This window comes from Oncorhynchus tshawytscha, linkage group LG07 (genome assembly GCF_018296145.1).
Source record: "Oncorhynchus tshawytscha isolate Ot180627B linkage group LG07, Otsh_v2.0, whole genome shotgun sequence".
NCBI classification, from domain to species: domain Eukaryota; kingdom Metazoa; phylum Chordata; class Actinopteri; order Salmoniformes; family Salmonidae; genus Oncorhynchus; species Oncorhynchus tshawytscha.
Window position 1 is genome coordinate 22305577 of NC_056435.1, and position 17661 is coordinate 22323237.

The 17661-nt window shown below is 45.8% G+C and overlaps 1 protein-coding gene across 1 annotated transcript in view; it reads right to left on the reverse strand.

Annotated features, from left to right (window-relative positions):
- Nucleotides 1-888: 888 nt before the first annotated feature.
- Nucleotides 889-17661, reverse strand: part of LOC112254142 (kinesin heavy chain-like) — a 126124-nt gene continuing 109351 nt past the window's right edge. The window contains exons 25-30 of the mRNA XM_042324177.1: nt 9428-9644; nt 3875-4109; nt 3426-3709; nt 3220-3247; nt 2161-2264; nt 889-1622 (exon numbers count right to left, since the gene is read on the reverse strand). Of these exons, the coding sequence (XP_042180111.1) occupies nt 2177-2264; nt 3220-3247; nt 3426-3709; nt 3875-4109; nt 9428-9644 (852 nt within the window). The 3' untranslated portion in view covers nt 889-1622; nt 2161-2176. The remainder of the gene's footprint in view (nt 1623-2160; nt 2265-3219; nt 3248-3425; nt 3710-3874; nt 4110-9427; nt 9645-17661) is intronic.

Below are 17661 nucleotides of genomic sequence, written 5' to 3' on the forward strand. Positions count from 1 at the left end.
AGCAAGCCTTGAAGGGCTTGGTTGGAGTGTCAGCATAGATAGACATGCTTGCGTCTGACTGTAATTGCTGTTATTCTATAGACAGGATAATATACACACAAACAAGCACAACAATGAACCTGCTGGAGGAAGTTTGTGTTTGACCTATGATCTAACTCATCCACATTAATCAGCTATTTACTCTGAGTATGATGCTGCTGTAAGCTCTATTTCTTATGGCATTTAAAAAACACTGCCACTAGCACAGCAATCTTGATCTGCCCTCTACCTACAGTACTGTTCAGAAGTCTCCAACCACACTCGGCCTGACCAGTGCCATATTTACAAAATGTAAATATATGGCTCTGGGCCTGACTACTCAACCGGCCATAAGGAAGAGAAGAAGTCATCTGTTGTCTTAATGATATTGTGGAAGTTAAAGAAACAGCTGTCTGCTATGTTAACCTGCTCAGTTAGCAAACAGTATCATTATTACTATGACATCAGTCAGCTGTGTAAAACACTTGTCCAATACAAAATCAACCTTAATGGGGTGCATATATACATCGATATTGTATATACTTCTATATACATGAATAGAATAGAGTGAAAAATGGTAATGTATGAATATTTAAATTCATTACATTTAAAAGGAGGTTAAGCCCTGACCTTAGTCCTTTTTATGTCTCTATTTTGTTTGGGTCAGGCGTGAGTTGGGGTGGGCATTCTATGTTTTGTGTTCTATTTTTTTCTATTTCTGTGTGTTTGGCAATCAGAGGCAGGTGTCTATTGTCTCTGATTGAGAACATCTTCTTTTTCCCACCTGTGTTTTGTGGGTATGTTTCCTGTTGAATCACCTGCAAACATTATTTTGTATTTAGTGTTCATTTCAAATATTTTCCAACCTTTGTCCTCATCTTCTTCCTATGAATGCCATTACATCTATTTTCCAACCGATTCTCTTTGTGTTGAATAGAGGTATTAGGCTTATATACTCTTATTTTTGATATAGGTACAGAAAAGGCCAAAAGAGCCTAAAATGATCATGTCTCGTCATTTACCCTCACAATGTACTGTACCTCCTAGACGGAGAAGAGCAGGATGAGCGTGCCCTATTGCCACACAGAACACTGCACCATCATGCTCCAATCCTCATTGGCTAGTACAGCTTCAATTCATTCCAACAGGGTCAGAGGAATAGTAAGAGGTTACAGGAAGAGGAAGCTGACAATTCTAGGTTGTGTGTCGAATGGCACCCTACTTCCTTTATAGTCCACTACCTTTGACCAGAGCCCGATGGGAATAGGGTGCCATTTGGGACCTAAGCCTAGTGGTTCAGTTACAGAGTTTTCTATGCTGCCATGGTTCCTTTGCATACATAATCCATATAGTAGGCCTACTATACATACCCCCATACCCACATAGTACAGTACGTTATATTCATATCACCTACAAAGTATTGGACAAATGGTTCAAGAGAGTGGACAGGCGGATAGCAAGCAGGAGAGGCAGAGGGGAAAAGGTGGAGGGCTACAGAGAGTTGGTGTTACTGGGAAAGAGGGGAGGAGGATAGAGGGGTGATCAGAGGGCCGTTGATTCGCAGCATGCGAATTTACGAGGTAAGTCTTGGCAGAACCGGACACCTGGAGAGGGAGAGAGAAGGAGAAGAATAAACAAGGCAGTGAGTCAAATAAGCACTGCAGGCTTAGATTATGTCTGATAATATAGTCTTTATTGTGAGTGGGAAGAACTGTGGAGTTGAATTTCACTAGACTCAGCTGGAGTCTAATGCTGAAATTAACTCCTAGTGTGCATCCCAAATGGCACCATATTCCCTATATAGTGCACTACTTCTCCATTTAGGACGCATCCATCGTCCAACTCCTTATTTCCACCCAGCCAATTAGAAGGCAAGATGAAGCCATACTAATAACAATAATTCTTACATCTTCCCAATAGGGGGTATATTAGGGGCTCTCTGGCCATTTGGAAATCAGCATAAGCACGTCCAGTCCAGTGCACTCCATCTTCTTCTCACTTTCTATCTCCCTCTCCCGGAGAGAAACAGAGAGAGGTAGAAAGAGAGAGGGCAGAAATACACAAGGCAGTGAATCTGCCATCTTGGATAGTCTGTTATGACATACTCATTCAATATTTAATATTCTCCCTCCCCCTCCTTACCTATCGAGCTGAGTCACTAGCTGGCAGTCTGTTCTGGCTGGATGACGTGGTGCAGTTTGGCTGGGTTCTCCTGGTTGTGGTTGTCGCAGTGCTGCACATCATTCCTGGAAACAGCAACAGCAGAGTGGACACTCAGAGACATGCTATACAACACCAGGCAGGGCAAGCGGGAGGCACTCAGGAAGGTAGGCCACAGCAGCAGAAGAAAACCAGCAGCAGCACAGCATAGCAGTGAGGCACAAATTACAAAATTACATATAGGTTTTCGTACCCTGTAAACAGTCTATGGACGAGGTATGACAGCAATCCATGCTTTGGTTTAGTTTCCCTGGCACTGTTTCCACATGCTAACATTTTAGCGTTCACTGCACAAATCCCATTCAAGTTATGGGACAGATATGAGCATTTTTTGCGCATCATGGTCAAATCATCTGTAAGTGCAATGTTGAGCTTCACAATAGATTTTTGATACTTTTGGATGATTTGGACATGTGCAAAAAATGCTAGATACATTTTGGGATTAAGTGGGTTAAAATCTTATGAAAAGTAAGAGGATGTTTTATTTTTTTATTTAACTAGGCAAGTCGGCAACAAATTCCTATTCACAATGACGGCCTACCCCAGCCAAACCCGGATGATGCTGGGCCGATTGTGTGCCGCCCTACGGGACTCCCAATCACAGCCAGATGTGATAGAGCCTGGATTCAAACCAGTGACTGTTGTGACAACTCTTGCACTGAGATGCAGTGCCTTAGATCGCTGTGCCAACCGGGAGCACAGAGAGACATTTCAAAATGCTGACGTTTGCATTTTAGCAAGGCTTGATTTATGGATTTGTCTATGTGGTCTTTATTCAAATGCACTTCATGTAATATAACAGGCTTTTCAATATTTGTGCACAATCTTTACTTAAAATATCAAAGGGACACACAAGGCACTAATTTTGTGGAACGACCCTGTTATCAAGCATGCCACATAGTAGTGTGGTGTAGTACAAGCCTGCAGGGGGATTCAATACATAACGGCAGCCAGGTCTGTGACAGTGGTGGGCAGTCTTACCTGTTGTCATTGATATCTGTAGTGTTCCCTGTGGATAGATGAAGCAGGTGTCAGGGTGAGGATGCAGTCAGACCAGTGTATAGTGAACAGCGAGGAGTGCAGACCATAGAAATAGAATTACACTAATTATATCTACTGTATTTCTATGGAGCAGACCAAGTGAGGAGTGAGTTGAAGTGGGGAACATTGAATGCTGTTAACCTTACCGTTGACACTGTCAACGTCCACCATTTCTGTAGAGTTGACTGTAGGGTCCTTCAATGTAGAGCCTTTTTCTGTAGTGTCCTTCTCTGTAGGGTGCTTCACTGGGGAGTTATCCACTGCGGCACTATTCACTGTAGTGTTATCCACTGTAGGGTGCTTCACTGGAGAATGATCTACTGTGGCGGCATTGTCCACTGTTGGGTTATCCACTGTAGTCTTCTGCACTGTAGTGTCCTTTACTGTGCCGTTGTCCACTGTGGTGGTGTTGGGTGGCTCAGCTGCCAGCCTACAGGACAGACAGAGACCCATCAGTCACCTAGTCATGAATGTACAGTATTTCAATCAGTATTTCAATCAATAATCAATCATCTAAAATTATACTTCAGTGTCATGTTTGCACTTTTGTATAAAGCTCATACACAGCGAGCTCCATTCCTATGTTTGTACTCACGTCTTGGTCTGATGGAGGCTGGTCTCATTGGAGTGGTGATTGTTGGTCTGGGTGGGGTTGGAGTTAGATGCTGTAGCTGGGGGAGCAGCAGGGTGGCTGGTGTGATGGCTAGCTGTCTGGCTGGGGATCTGGAACATGGCGTTACTAAAATGGATGGAGTGTTGCTGTTCAGTAATGCGAACCCACGGGTTGGTGGGGGAGCAGAGTGGGAACTGGCCCGGACGGACGGGCTTGGCTGGGAAGAGAAAACAAAGCAATGTTGGTATCAAAATCATCATTGTCATCATCGTAGTTATCATCATCATGGCACATGGTTAATAAATAGATATGCAACACGACGGCAGATTAAAAACTTTGAATTTTTCCATTTAAATGATTATACTAAATTATTGAAACCAATAGAATTGTATATAAAATCAGCAAAAAAAGAAGCGTCCTCTCTGAGTTAATTTTCAGCAAATGTAACATGTGTAAATATTTGTATGAACATAACAAGATTCAACAACTGAGAAATAAACTGAACAAGTTCCACAGACATTGAATAATGTGTCCCTGAACAAAAGGGGGGGTCAAAATCAAAAGTAACAATCAGTATCTGGTATGGCCACCAGCTGCATTAAGTACTGTAGAGCATCTCCTCCTCATGGACTGCACCAGATTTGCCAGTTCTTGCTGAGAGATGCTACCAAGGCACCTTGACTTCCGGCGCCGACAGAGATGGCCGCCTCGCTTCGCGTTCCTAGGAAACTATGCAGTGTTTTGTTTTTTTACGTGTTATTTCTTACATTAGTACCCCAGGTCATCTTAGGTTTCATTACATACAGTCGAGAAGAACTACTGAATATAAGATCAGCGTCAACTCACCATCAGTACGACCAAGAATATGTTTTTCGCGACGCGGATCCTGTGTTCTGCCTTTCAACCAGGACAACGGAATGGATCCTATGCGGCGACCCAAAAAAACAACTCTGAAAAAGAGGGAAACGAGGCGGTCTTCTGGTCAGACTCCGGAGACGGGCACATCGTGCACCACTCCCTAGCATTCTTCTCGCCAATGTCCAGTCTCTTGACAACAAGGTTGATGAAATCCGAGCAAGGTTAGCATTCCAGAGGGACATCAGAGACTGTAACGTTCTTTGCTTCACGGAAACATGGCTCATTGGAGAGACGCTATCCGAGGCGGTGCAGCCAGCGGGTTTCTCCACGCATCGCGCCGACAGAAACAAACATCTTTCTGGTAAGAAGACGGGCGGGGGCGTATGCCTTATGGCTAACGAGACATGGTGTGATGAAAGAAACATACAGGAACTCAAATCCTTCTGTTCACCTGATTTAGAATTCCTCACAATCAAATGTAGACCGCATTATCTACCAAGAGAATTCTCTTAGATTATAATCACAGCCGAATATATCCCCCAAGCAGACACATCGATGGCTCTGAACGAACTTTATTTGACTCTTTGCAAACTGGAATCCATTTATCCGGAGGCTGCATTCATTGTAGCTGGGGATTTTAACAAGGCTAATCTGAAAACAAGACTCCCTAAATTTTATCAGCATATCGATTGCGCAACCAGGGGTGGAAAAACCTTGGATCATTGGTACTCTAACTTCCGCGACGCATATAAGGCCCTGCCCCGCCCTCCTTTCGGAAAAGCTGACCACGACTCCATTTTGTTGATCCCTGCCTACAGACAGAAACTAAAACAAGAGGCTCCCACGCTGAGGTCTGTCCAACGCTGGTCCGACCAAGCTGACTCCACACTCCAAGACTGCTTCCATCACGTGGACTGGGAGATGTTTCGTATTGCGTCAGATAACAATATTGACGAATACGCTGATTCGGTGTGCGAGTTCATTAGAATGTGCGTTGAAGATGTCGTTCCCATAGCAACGATTAAAACATTCCCTAACCAGAAACCGTGGATTGATGGCAGCATTCGCGTGAAACTGAAAGCGCGATCCACTGCTTTTAATCAGGGCAAGGTGACTGGTAACATGACCGAACACAAACAGTGCAGCTATTCCCTCCGCAAGGCTATCAAACAAGCTAAGCGTCAGTACAGAGACAAAGTAGAATCTCAATTCAACGGCTCAGAAACAAGAGGCATGTGGCAGGGTCTACAGTCAATCACGGACTACAAGAAGAAATCCAGCCCAGTCACGGACCAGGATGTCTTGCTCCCAGGCAGACTAAATAACTTTTTTGCCCGCTTTGAGGACAATACAGTGCCACTGACACGGCCTGCAACGAAAACATGCGGACTCTCCCTCACTGCAGCCGAGGTGAGTAAGACATTTAAACGTGTTAACCCTCGCAAGGCTGCAGGCCCAGACGGCATCCCCAGCCGCGCCCTCAGAGCATGCGCAGACCAGCTGGCCGGTGTGTTTACGGACATATTCAATCAATCCCTATACCAGTCTGCTGTTCCCACATGCTTCAAGAGGGCCACCATTGTTCCTGTTCCCAAGAAAGCTAAGGTAACTGAGCTAAACGACTACCGCCCCGTAGCACTCACTTCCGTCATCATGAAGTGCTTTGAGAGACTAGTCAAGGACCATATCACCTCCACCCTACCTGACACCCTAGACCCACTCCAATTTGCTTACCGCCCAAATAGGTCCACAGACGATGCAATCTCAACCACACTGCACACTGCCCTAACCCATCTGGACAAGAGGAATACCTATGTGAGAATGCTGTTCATCGACTACAGCTCGGCATTCAACACCATAGTACCCTCCAAGCTCGTCATCAAGCTCGAGACCCTGGGTCTCGACCCCGCCCTGTGCAACTGGGTACTGGACTTCCTGACGGGCTGCCCCCAGGTGGTGAGGGTAGGCAACAACATCTCCACCCCGCTGATCCTCAACACTGGGGCCCCACAAGGGTGCGTTCTGAGCCTTCTCCTGTACTCCCTGTTCACCCACGACTGTGTGGCCACGCACGCCTCCAACTCAATCATCAAGTTTGCGGACGACACAACAGTGGTAGGCTTGATTACCAACAACGACGAGACGGCCTACAGGGAGGAGGTGAGGGCCCTCGGAGTGTGGTGTCAGGAAAATAACCTCACACTCAACGTCAACAAAACTAAGGAGATGATTGTGGACTTCAGGAAACAGCAGAGGGAACACCCCCCTATCCACATCGATGGAACAGTAGTGGAGAGGGTAGCACGTTTTAAGTTCCTCGGCATACACATCACAGACAAACTGAATTGGTCCACTCACACAGACAGCATCGTGAAGAAGGCGCAGCAGCGCCTCTTCAACCTCAGGAGGCTGAAGAAATTCGGCTTGTCACCAAAAGCACAGACAAACTTCTACGGAAACACAATCGAGAGCATCCTGGCGGGCTGTATCACCGCCTGGTACGGCAACTGCTCCGCCCACAACCGTAAGGCTCTCCAGAGGGTAGTGAGGTCTGCACAACGCATCACCGGGGGCAAACTACCTGCCCTCCAGGACACCTACACCACCCGATGTTACAGGAAGGCCATAAAGATCATCAAGGACATCAACCACCCGAGCCACTGCCTGTTCACCCCGCTATCATCCAGAAGGCGAGGTCAGTACAGGTGCATCAAAGCTGGGACCGAGAGACTGAAAAACAGCTTCTATCTCAAGGCCATCAGACTGTTAAACAGCCACCACTAACATTGAGTGGCTGCTGCCAACACACTGACACTGACACTGACTCAACTCCAGCCACTTTAATAATGGGAATTGATGGGAAATGATGTAAATATATCACTAGCCACTTTAAACAATGCTACCTTATATAATGTTACTTACCCTACATTATTCATCTCATATGCATACGTATATACTGTACTCTATATCATCGACTGCATCCTTATGTAATACATGTATCACTAGCCACTTTAACTATGCCACTTTGTTTACATACTCATCTCATATGTATATACTGTACTCGATACCATCTACTGTATCTTGCCTATGCTGCTCTGTACCATCACTCATTCATATATCCTTATGTACATATTCTTTATCTCCTTACACTGTGTATAAGACAGTAGTTTTGGAATTGTTAGTTAGATTACTTGTTGGTTATTACTGCATTGTCGGAACTAGAAGCACAAGCATTTCGCTACACTCGCATTATCATCTGCTAACCATGTGTATGTGACAAATAAAATTTGATTTGATTTGATTTGAAGTTCCTGGACATTTCTGGTGGGAACGGTCCTAGCCCACACCCTCCGATCCAACATGTCCCAAACATGCTCAATGGGATTGACATCCGGGCTCTTCGCTGGCCATGGGAAAACACTGACATTCCTGTCTTGCTGGAAATCACGTACAGAACGAGCATTATGGCTGGTGGCATTGTCATGCCTGAGGGTAATGTCATGATGAGTCTGCAGGAACTCCACATGAGGGAGGAGGATGTCTTCCCTGTAATGCACAGCGTTGAGATTGCCTGCAATGACAACAAGCTCAGTCCGATGATGCTGTGACACACCGCCCCAGACCATGACGGACCCTCCAACTCCAAATCGATCCCGCTCCAGAGTACAGGGCTCGGTGATACGCTCATTCCTTCCACGATAAACGCGAATCCGACTATCACCCCCGGTGAGACAAAACCGCGACTCGTCAGTGAAGAGCACTTTTTGCCAGTCCTGTCTGGTCCAGCGACGGTGTGTGTGTGTGCCCATAGGCAACATTGTTGCTGGTGATGTCTGGTGAGGACCTGCCTTACAACAGGCCTACAAGCCCTAAGTCCAGCCTCTCTCAGCCGATTGCAGACAGTCTGAGCACTGATGGAGGGATTGTGCATTCCTGATATAACTCGGGCAGTTGTTGTTGTCATCCTGTACCTGTCCAGCAGGTGATGTTTGGATGTACCGATCCTGTGCAGGTGTTGTTACACGTGGTCCGCCACTGTGAGGACGATCAGCTATCCGTCCTGTCTCCCTGTAGCGCTGTCTTAGGCATCTCACAGTACGGATATTGCAATTTATTACCCTGGCCACATCTGCAGTCCTCATGCGTCCTTGCAGCATGCCTAAGGCACGTTCATGCTGATGAGCAGGGACCCTGGGCATGAATGCATGAACTCTTTTGGTGTTTTTCAGAGTCAGTAGAAAGGCCTCTTTAGTGTCCTAAGTTTTGATAACTGCTTCCTTAATTGCATACCGTCTGTAAGCTGTTACTGTCTTAACGACCGTTCCAATTGTTTATGGTTAATTGAACAAGCATGGGAAACAGTGTTTAAATCCTTTTCAATGAAGATCTGTGAAGTTATTTTGATTTTTACGAATTATCTTTGAAAGACAGCGTCCTGAAAAAGGCCTTTTCTTTTTTTGCTGAGTTTAGTATGTATAATCTGGAAGTAGAAGCATAAGTTCATTAGTTTGCTCCAATTAGTGTTAGTAAAAAAAAAATTAAACATCATTATTACTATCATTGTGTGTGTGTTAGCTATCTGAGCTGCGTGTGTTTGGGTGTGTGAGAGACCTGTGTGTTACCTACCTGAGTGGTGTTCATGCATTTATGTTTATGTGTGTGTGCGTGTATCATTACCTATCTGGGCAGCATGTTGCCTACGGAGGGGGTTTTTGGCCCTCATAACATCTTTGATACTCTCCACTTCCTGTTGATAGCGTCTACGGTCCTTCATGGCCCCCTCCTTAGCCTCTTTCAGTGCACCTTCCAACGCCCGCACTCTCTCAGCTGTAGACCGAAGACGCTTCTCCAGCTTAGGAAGCTCACAACGCAGGTCTGCATTATCACGTACCAACTGGAGAGAAAAAAAGAGAGAGATGGGGAGGCAATAGTCATGAGAGTGATAAAAATAGCCTGAGGTCAACAACGTATCTAATATTCGCTATTGGAATAGACACTATATATACAAAAGTATGTGGATACCCGTTCAAATGAGTGAATTTGGCTATTTCAGCCACATCTGTTGCTGACAGGTGTATAAGGTCGGGCACACTGACATGCAACCTCATAGACAAACATTGGCACTAGAATGGCCTTACTGAAGAGCTTAGTGACTCAACGTGGCACCATAATACGATGTCACATTTTCAACAAGTCAGTTCTTCAAATTTCTTCCCTGCTAGAGCTGCCTCGGTCAACTGTATGTGCTGTTATTGTGAAGTGGAAAAGTCTAGGAGCAACAACGATAGCTGCGAAGTGGTAGGCAAAAAGAGGGCTCATAGAACGGGACCGTTGGGTGCCGTAGCATGTAAAAATCGTCTGTCCTCGGTTGCAACACTCACCACTGAGTTCCAAACTGCGTCTGGAAGCAATGTAAGCACAAATGTTCGTCGGGAGCTATATGAAATGTGTTTCCATGGCCGAGCAGCCGCACACAAACCTAAGATCACCACGCACAATGCCAAGCATCGGCTGGAGTAGTGTAAAGCTTCCCGGCATTGGATTCTGGAGCACTGGAGACGCGTTCTCTGGAGTGATAAATCAAACTTTACCATCTGGCAGTCCGACGGACAAATCTGAGTTTGGCAGATGACAGGAGAACACTACCTGCCACAATGCAAAGTGCCAACTGAAAGTTTGGTGGAGGAGGAATAATGGTCTGGGGCTGTTTTTCATGGTTTAGGCTCCTTAGTTCCAGAGAAGGGAAATGTTAACGCTACCTCAGACAATGACATTCTACACCATTATGTACTTCTAACTTTGAGGCAACAGTTTGGAGAAGTTCCTTCACTGTTTCAGCATGACAATGCCCCAGTGCACAAAGCAAGGTCCATACAGAAATGGTTTGTCGAGATCTGTGTGGAAGAACTTGACTGGCCTGCACAGAGCCCTGACCTCAACCCCATCAAACACCTTTGGGATGAATTGGAATACTGACTGTGAGCCAGATCTGAAAGTATAAACTACATATAGGTAGCACTGCAGTGTATAAAATGTGGTGAGTAGTTGACTCAAAGAGAAAGACAATAGTTGAACAGTTTAACAAATTATTTTCTCCCAAAATGAAGGAGAAGCAAGAGAGAAAGAGCAAGAGATTATTTTTGTTCACTGTTCAGTTTCACATACTTAGCTAGCAAATGCAGCTAGCTTGTTTAGCCTACTGAAACACAATGCTCAAACAGAGGGATGCTATGTTAGCTAGCTGGCTATGACTTTCCAACACAACAATGAAACTCTTCCAAGTCAAGGTAAACTTTTGGTATTACAAATGTATTGCCACCTGGGCCTGCAGGTGTAACTGTTTACTGACTGTACACTAACGTTACTGCATGATTGTAGCCGGTTTACTAACGCGTTAGTTCTATTAGCCATGCTGACTATGCCGTTACTGTAGCTAATATGGTGACAATGATGTAGGCTGTTTGTAGAGGTTTGGCTTGGAAAGTTTTTTTTCGCCTGGTCACATACAGCCGATGTGTGGTACATTGAAGTCCGAAGGGAAGAGAAGGAATACAACGTGGCTGTTATGAGAGTGAACTCAGTTTACATGTGATCGGGGTGTATTCATTCCGCCGATTCTGTTGAAAAACTTTTCCTAAAACAGAAGAGAACGGAACAAAACGGGGTTAAACATACCTGAATTTGTCCAATAGATGCTTTTGTGTAAAAGTGTTGGACTAATGACTACACCCTATATCGGCTAGATGCGGGCAAGCGGTATTGAATGTCACTGTCTGTCACCTCAAATTTGTCTCTCGATCTGTGTGCACCTACATTGTAAACTTTCATTCATAGGCTAGGTTGAAGCAACCTTATGATGGGTAACGTAAACTCACCCCATTGCGTACAAATGTGCGCAACCGCAACATTCAAACGAGGCTACAAAGAACTAATGGGACTGTGTTGACATCAAAATTGGGGGTGTGAACTAAGTTTCTATTTAAGCTTTGATCGACATGTTAATGGCTCTATAGTATTGGAGAAAAGTTTAAAAAACGTCCCTCCATTACATTGTGACGTGTCATGCCATAACGTACAGTACGCATAAAGCAACTATTTCTGTCTTACAATCTCATCCTTTAAAAACAAAAAATGGAAAGTGACGGGGGTAAGGGGGTCATTTTTTGCGTCATCATTGCATGCGATCATCATTCTCAAAGCCGCTGTTAACTCTTGGAACTACCCATCCCGGATCCGGGAGAATTGTCATCAACTACACTAATTAGCATTAGCGCAACGGTCAAAAAATATTACTAGAAAATATTCATATTCATGAAATCACAAGTGAAATATAGTGAAACACAGCTTAGCCTTTTGTTAATCACCCTGTCATCTCAGATTTTGAAATTATGCTTTACAGCCAAAGCAAGACAAGCGTTTGTGTAAGTTTATTGATAGCCTAGCATAGCATTATGTCCAGCTAGCAGCAGGAAGCTTGGTCACGAAAATCAGAAAAGCAATCAAATGAACCATTTACCTTTGATGATCTTCAGATGTTTTCACTGACGAGACTCCCAGTTAGACAGCAAATGTTACTTTTGTTCCATAAAGATTATTTTAATACCCAAAATACCTCCTTTTGTTGGTCACGTTATGTTCAGAAATCCGGAAATAGCGGTCACGACAACGCCGAATAAATGTCCAAATTATGTCCATAATATCAACAGAAACATGGCAAACGTTTTTATAATCAATCCTCAATGTGTTTTTAAAACATCTATTCAATAATATATCAACCAGGACAATTGGCTTTTCAGTAGGAGCGAGAGGAAAAATGACTACCTCTGTCTTTTACGCAAGAATCACTCTGAGAGCCCTCAGGTGGCCACTGACGCAATGTAGTCGTTTACGCTCATTCTTCAAAATAAAGGCCTGAAACTACGTCTAAAGGCTGTAGACACCTTAGGGAAGCCACAGAAAAAGGAATCTGGTTGATATCCCCTTCAATGGGCAATAGGGATGCATAGAAAGACAGGGGTTTCAAAATAAGAGTCACTTCCTGATTGGATTTTTCTCAGCAATATCAGTTCTGTTATACTCACAGACAATATTTTTACAGTTTTGGAAACTTTAGAGTGTTTTCTATCCTAATTATATGCATATTCTTGCATCTGGTCCTGAGAAATAGGGGGTTTACTTTGGGAATGTTATTTTTCCAAAATTAAAAATAGTGCCCCCTAGTTTCAAGAGGTTAGCTTCTAAGATCACTTTTAGCACTGCCCTAAAAACCCGATTCAAATGCGACACAAACCTTCAAATAGGTATGTAATGACACGTTATATAAACTCTTTATTGTGTTTTATTTACATTTTAGAGGCGATAAGGTGATAAGTTGGACAGATCGAGTGAAAAAAAGCAATTTTCCCACACAACATCTCTCCTTCTCACTATCACGCATTAGTTTCGCTTCCCCACCCGCCATTTTTAAAAAGACCCGACGTGGCTCATTGTCTTCTTGAATTATGCAGAAATGGGCAGCGTTTAGGTCATGTAATTGATTCTGTTTGAAAGGGGAGAAATTGTGCTTTACAATGGTATTGACATTACAGTTGATCTGGAAGTATTATGTTTTTGGGGCGATAAAATAAGGGCAATTGTACGGCCCAATATGCTGTTATAGAAATAAGTCCATGCTCATAATTTTTTTTGTCCTCCCTCATCTTATCCTCTTGCGTCGACCTGAGACGCAGACGTCTCATCTAGCCATCAGCAAATGGAAATGCGCTACGCCAAATGCTAATAGCACTCGTTAAAACTCAAACGTTCATCAAAACACACATACAGGGCACTGAATTAAAGCTACACTCGTTGTGAATCTAGCCAACAAGTCAGATTATTAAAATGCTTTTCGGCGAAAGCATGAGAAGCTATTATCTGATAGCATGCAACACCCCGAAATACCTGAAGGCGACGTAAACAAAAGAATTAGTGTAGCCGGCGCTACACAAATAGCAGAAATAAAATATAAAACTTTCATTACCTTGGACGAGCTTCTTTGTTGGCACTCCTATATGTCCCATAAACATCACTATTGGGTCTTTTTTTCGATTAAATCGGTCCATATATACCCAAAATATCCATCTATGGAAACTGTGTGATTCAGAAAAAAACACAGTTTCAAAACGCTACATCATTTTTTTAAATTAAAAAAGTCGACAATAAACTTTCACAAAACACTTCGAAATACTTTTGTAATCCAACTTTAGGTATTAGTAAACGTTAATAATCTATCAAATTGATCACGAGGCGATGTGTATTCAATAGCTCCACGCTTTCAAATCATCTTCCGAAATCTCTCTTCCAAAACTTCCTGTCGGAGACAGGATGGAAAGTGGTCTCTCTTCCTCGTTTGACCAAGAAACAACGAGAAGGCAATTGACAAGACTGGTGACATCGTGTGGAAGCTGTAGGACTTGCAATCTCGGCCCCATTTAATTTCGTGCCCCTTGAATGCAAGTGGCGCATGGATATTTTTTTCAGTTTTCAGTGATCAGTTTTTCTTGCGCTTTTCGATGAAACAGACGCTCTGTTATAGTCACAGCGGTGATTTAACCAGTTTTAGAAACGTGAGAGTGTTTTCTATCCACACATACGAATCATATGCATATACTATATTCCTGGCATGAGTAGCAGGACGGCGAAATGTTACGCGATTTTTAACAGAATGTTCGAAAAAGTAGGGGGTCGACTTAAGAGGTTTTAAACGACACTGAATGCGTTTCTACTGCTCCCAAGTCCAATAGTGGCGAGTTTCACACCACTCCAGCCAACGCTTGGCATAGAGCATGGTGATTTTAGGCTTGTGTGTGGCTGCTTGGCCATAGAAACCCATTTCATGAACCTCTTGATGAACAGTTCTTCCAGAGGCAGTTTTGAACTTGGTAATGAGTGTTGTAACCCATTCTGTGAGCTTGTGTGGCCTACCACTTCGCGGCTGAGCGAATGAAAGGTGGCATCCTATGACGGTGCCATGTTGAAAGTCACTGAGCTCAGTGACAAAAAGTCACTGGCCATTCTACTGCCAATGTTTGTCTATAGAGATCGCATGGCTGTGTGGTGATTTTATACACCTGTCAGCAATGGATGTGGCTGAAATACTGTGTTAACAACCCTCCAGGCGAGCTTCAATACCATACAACTCTCCTTCCGTGGCCTCCAATTGCTCTTAAATACAAGTAAAACTAAATGCATGCTCTTCAACCTATCGCTGCCTGCACGTGCCCGCCTGTCCAACATCACTTTTCTGACTTAGAATATGTGGACAACTACAAATACCTAGGTGTCTGGTTAGGCTGTAAACTCTCCTTCCAGACTCAAACATCAAACATCTCCAATCCAAAGTTAAATCTAGAATTGGCCTCCTATTTCGCAACAAAGTATCCTTCACTCATGCTGCCAAAGTGACCATCCTACCGATCCTCGAATTTGGCGATGTCATTTACAAAATAGCCTCCAATACCCTACTCAATAAATTGGATGCAGTCTATCACAGTGCCATCCGTTGTCACCAAAGCCCCATATTCTACCCACCACGGCGACCTGTACGCTCTCGTTGGCTGGCCCTCACTTCATACTCGTCGCCAAACCCACTGGCTCCAGGTCATCTAAAAGACCCTGCTAGGTAAAATCCCCCCTTATCTGTCACGCCCTGGTCTTAGTATTTTGTGTTTTCTTTATTCATGTGGTCAGGCCAGGGTGTGACATGGGTTTATTTTGTGGTGTGTTTGTGTATTGGGGTTTTTCGTAGGTTTTGGGATTGTGGCTTAGTGGGGTGTTCTAGCAAAGTCTATGGTTGCCTGAGGCGGTTCTCAATCAGAGGCAGGTGATTCTCGTTGTCTCTGATTGGGAACCATATTTAGGCAGCCATATTCTTTGAGTGTTTCGTGGGTGATTGTTCCTGTCTCAGTGTTTTGTATTTCACCAGATAGGCTGTATAGGTTTTCACGTTCCATTTGTTGTTTTTGTATTGTCGTGTTTATTCGTCATTAAACATGTATCGTATTAACCACGCTGCATTTTGGTCTGACTCTCCTTCAACGGAAGAAAACCGTAACAGAATCACCCACCACAGGACCAAGCAGCGTGGTGACAGGCAGCGACAGCAGGAGCAGCGAAAAGAGGAATGGACATGGGAAGACGTTTTGGATGGCAAGGGTTGTTACACTTGGGAGGAGATACTGGCTGGAAGAGATCGCCTCCCATGGGAACAGGTGGAGTCACTTAGGAGAGCAGAGGCAGCCGGAGATAGGAGCCGGCGATACGAGGGAACACGGTTGGCAAGGAAGCCCGAGAGTCAGCCCAAAAATTCTTGGGGGGCTCAGGGAGAGTGTGGCAGAGTCAGGGTTCAGACCTGAGCCAACTCCCCCTATTTATCGTGAGGAGCAGCGATCACAGGACTTCTGGACTTGGGAGGAGATATTGGACGGAAAAGGACCCTGGGCACAGCCTGGAGAATATCGCCGCCCCAAAGAAGAACTGGAGACGGCGAAAGCGGACAGGCGCTGGTATGAAGAGGCAGCACGGCGACGCGGATGGAAGCCCGAGAGTCAGCCCCAACAATTTATTGGGGGGCTCACAGGGAGTATGGCTACGCCAGGTAGGAGACCTGCGCAAACTTCCTGTGCTTACCGGGGGGCTAAAGAGACCGGGCAGGCACCGTGTTATGCTATGGAGCGCACGGTGTCTCCAGTGCGGGTGCATAGCCCGGTGCGGTACATACCAGCTCTTCGTATTGGTCGGGCTAGAGTGGGCATCGAGCCAGGTAAGGTTGGGCAGGCTCGGTGCTCAAGAGCTCCAGTGCGCCTGCACGGTCCGGTCTATCCAGTGCCACCTCCACACACCAGTCCTCCGGTGGCAGCTCCCCACACCAGGCTTCCTGTGCGTGTCCTCGGCCCAGTACCACCAGTGCCAGCACCACGCACCAGGCCTTCAGTGCGCCTCGCCTGTCTAGCGCTATCAGAGCCTTCCTCCTCTCCAGCGCTGCCGGAGTCTCCCGCCTGTTCAGCGCAGCCAGAGCCTTCCTCCTCTACAGCGCTGCTGGAGCCTCCCGCCTGTTCAGCGCAGCCAGAGCTGCTAATTTGCATGGAGCAGCCAGAGCTGCCAGTCTGCATGGAGCAGCCAGACCTTCCAGTCTGCATGGAGCAGCCAGAGCTGCCAGTCTGCATGGAGCAGCCAGAGCTTCCAGTCTGCATGGAGCAGCCAGAGCTTCCAGTCTGCATGGAGCAGCCAGAGCTTCCAGTCTGCATGGAGCAGCCAGAGCTTCCAGTCTTCATGGAGCAGCCAGAGCTGCCAGTCTGCATGGAGATGCCAGTCTGCATGGAGCAGCCAGAGCTGCCAGTCTGCATGGAGCAGCCAGAGCAGCTAGAGCCGCCAGTCAGCCAGGATCTTCCAGATCCGCCATTCAGCCAGGATCCACCATTCAGCCAGGATCCGCCATTCAGCCAGGATCCGCCAGTCAACCAGGATCTGCCGGAACCGCCAGTCAGCCAGGATCTGCCAGAACCACCAGCTAGCCAGGATCTGCCAGAGCCAACTACCTGCCTGAGCTTCCTCTCAGTGCTGAGCTTCCCCTCAGTGCTGAGCTTCCCCTCAGTGCCGAGCTACCCCTCAGTCCCGAGCTACCCCTCAGTCCCGAGCTTCCCCTCAGTCCCGAGCTTCCCCTCAGTCCCGAGCTTCTACCTCAGTCCCGAGCTGCCCCTCAGTCCAGTGGGGTCCTTGGTGAGGGTTATTAGGCCAAGGTCGGCGGCGAGGGTCGCCAATCAAAGGACACGTTACAGGGGGACTAAGACTTGGTTGGAGTGGGGTGCACGTCCCCGAGCCGGAGCCGCCACCATGGACAGACGCCCACCCGGACCCTCCCTATGGGTTTAGTG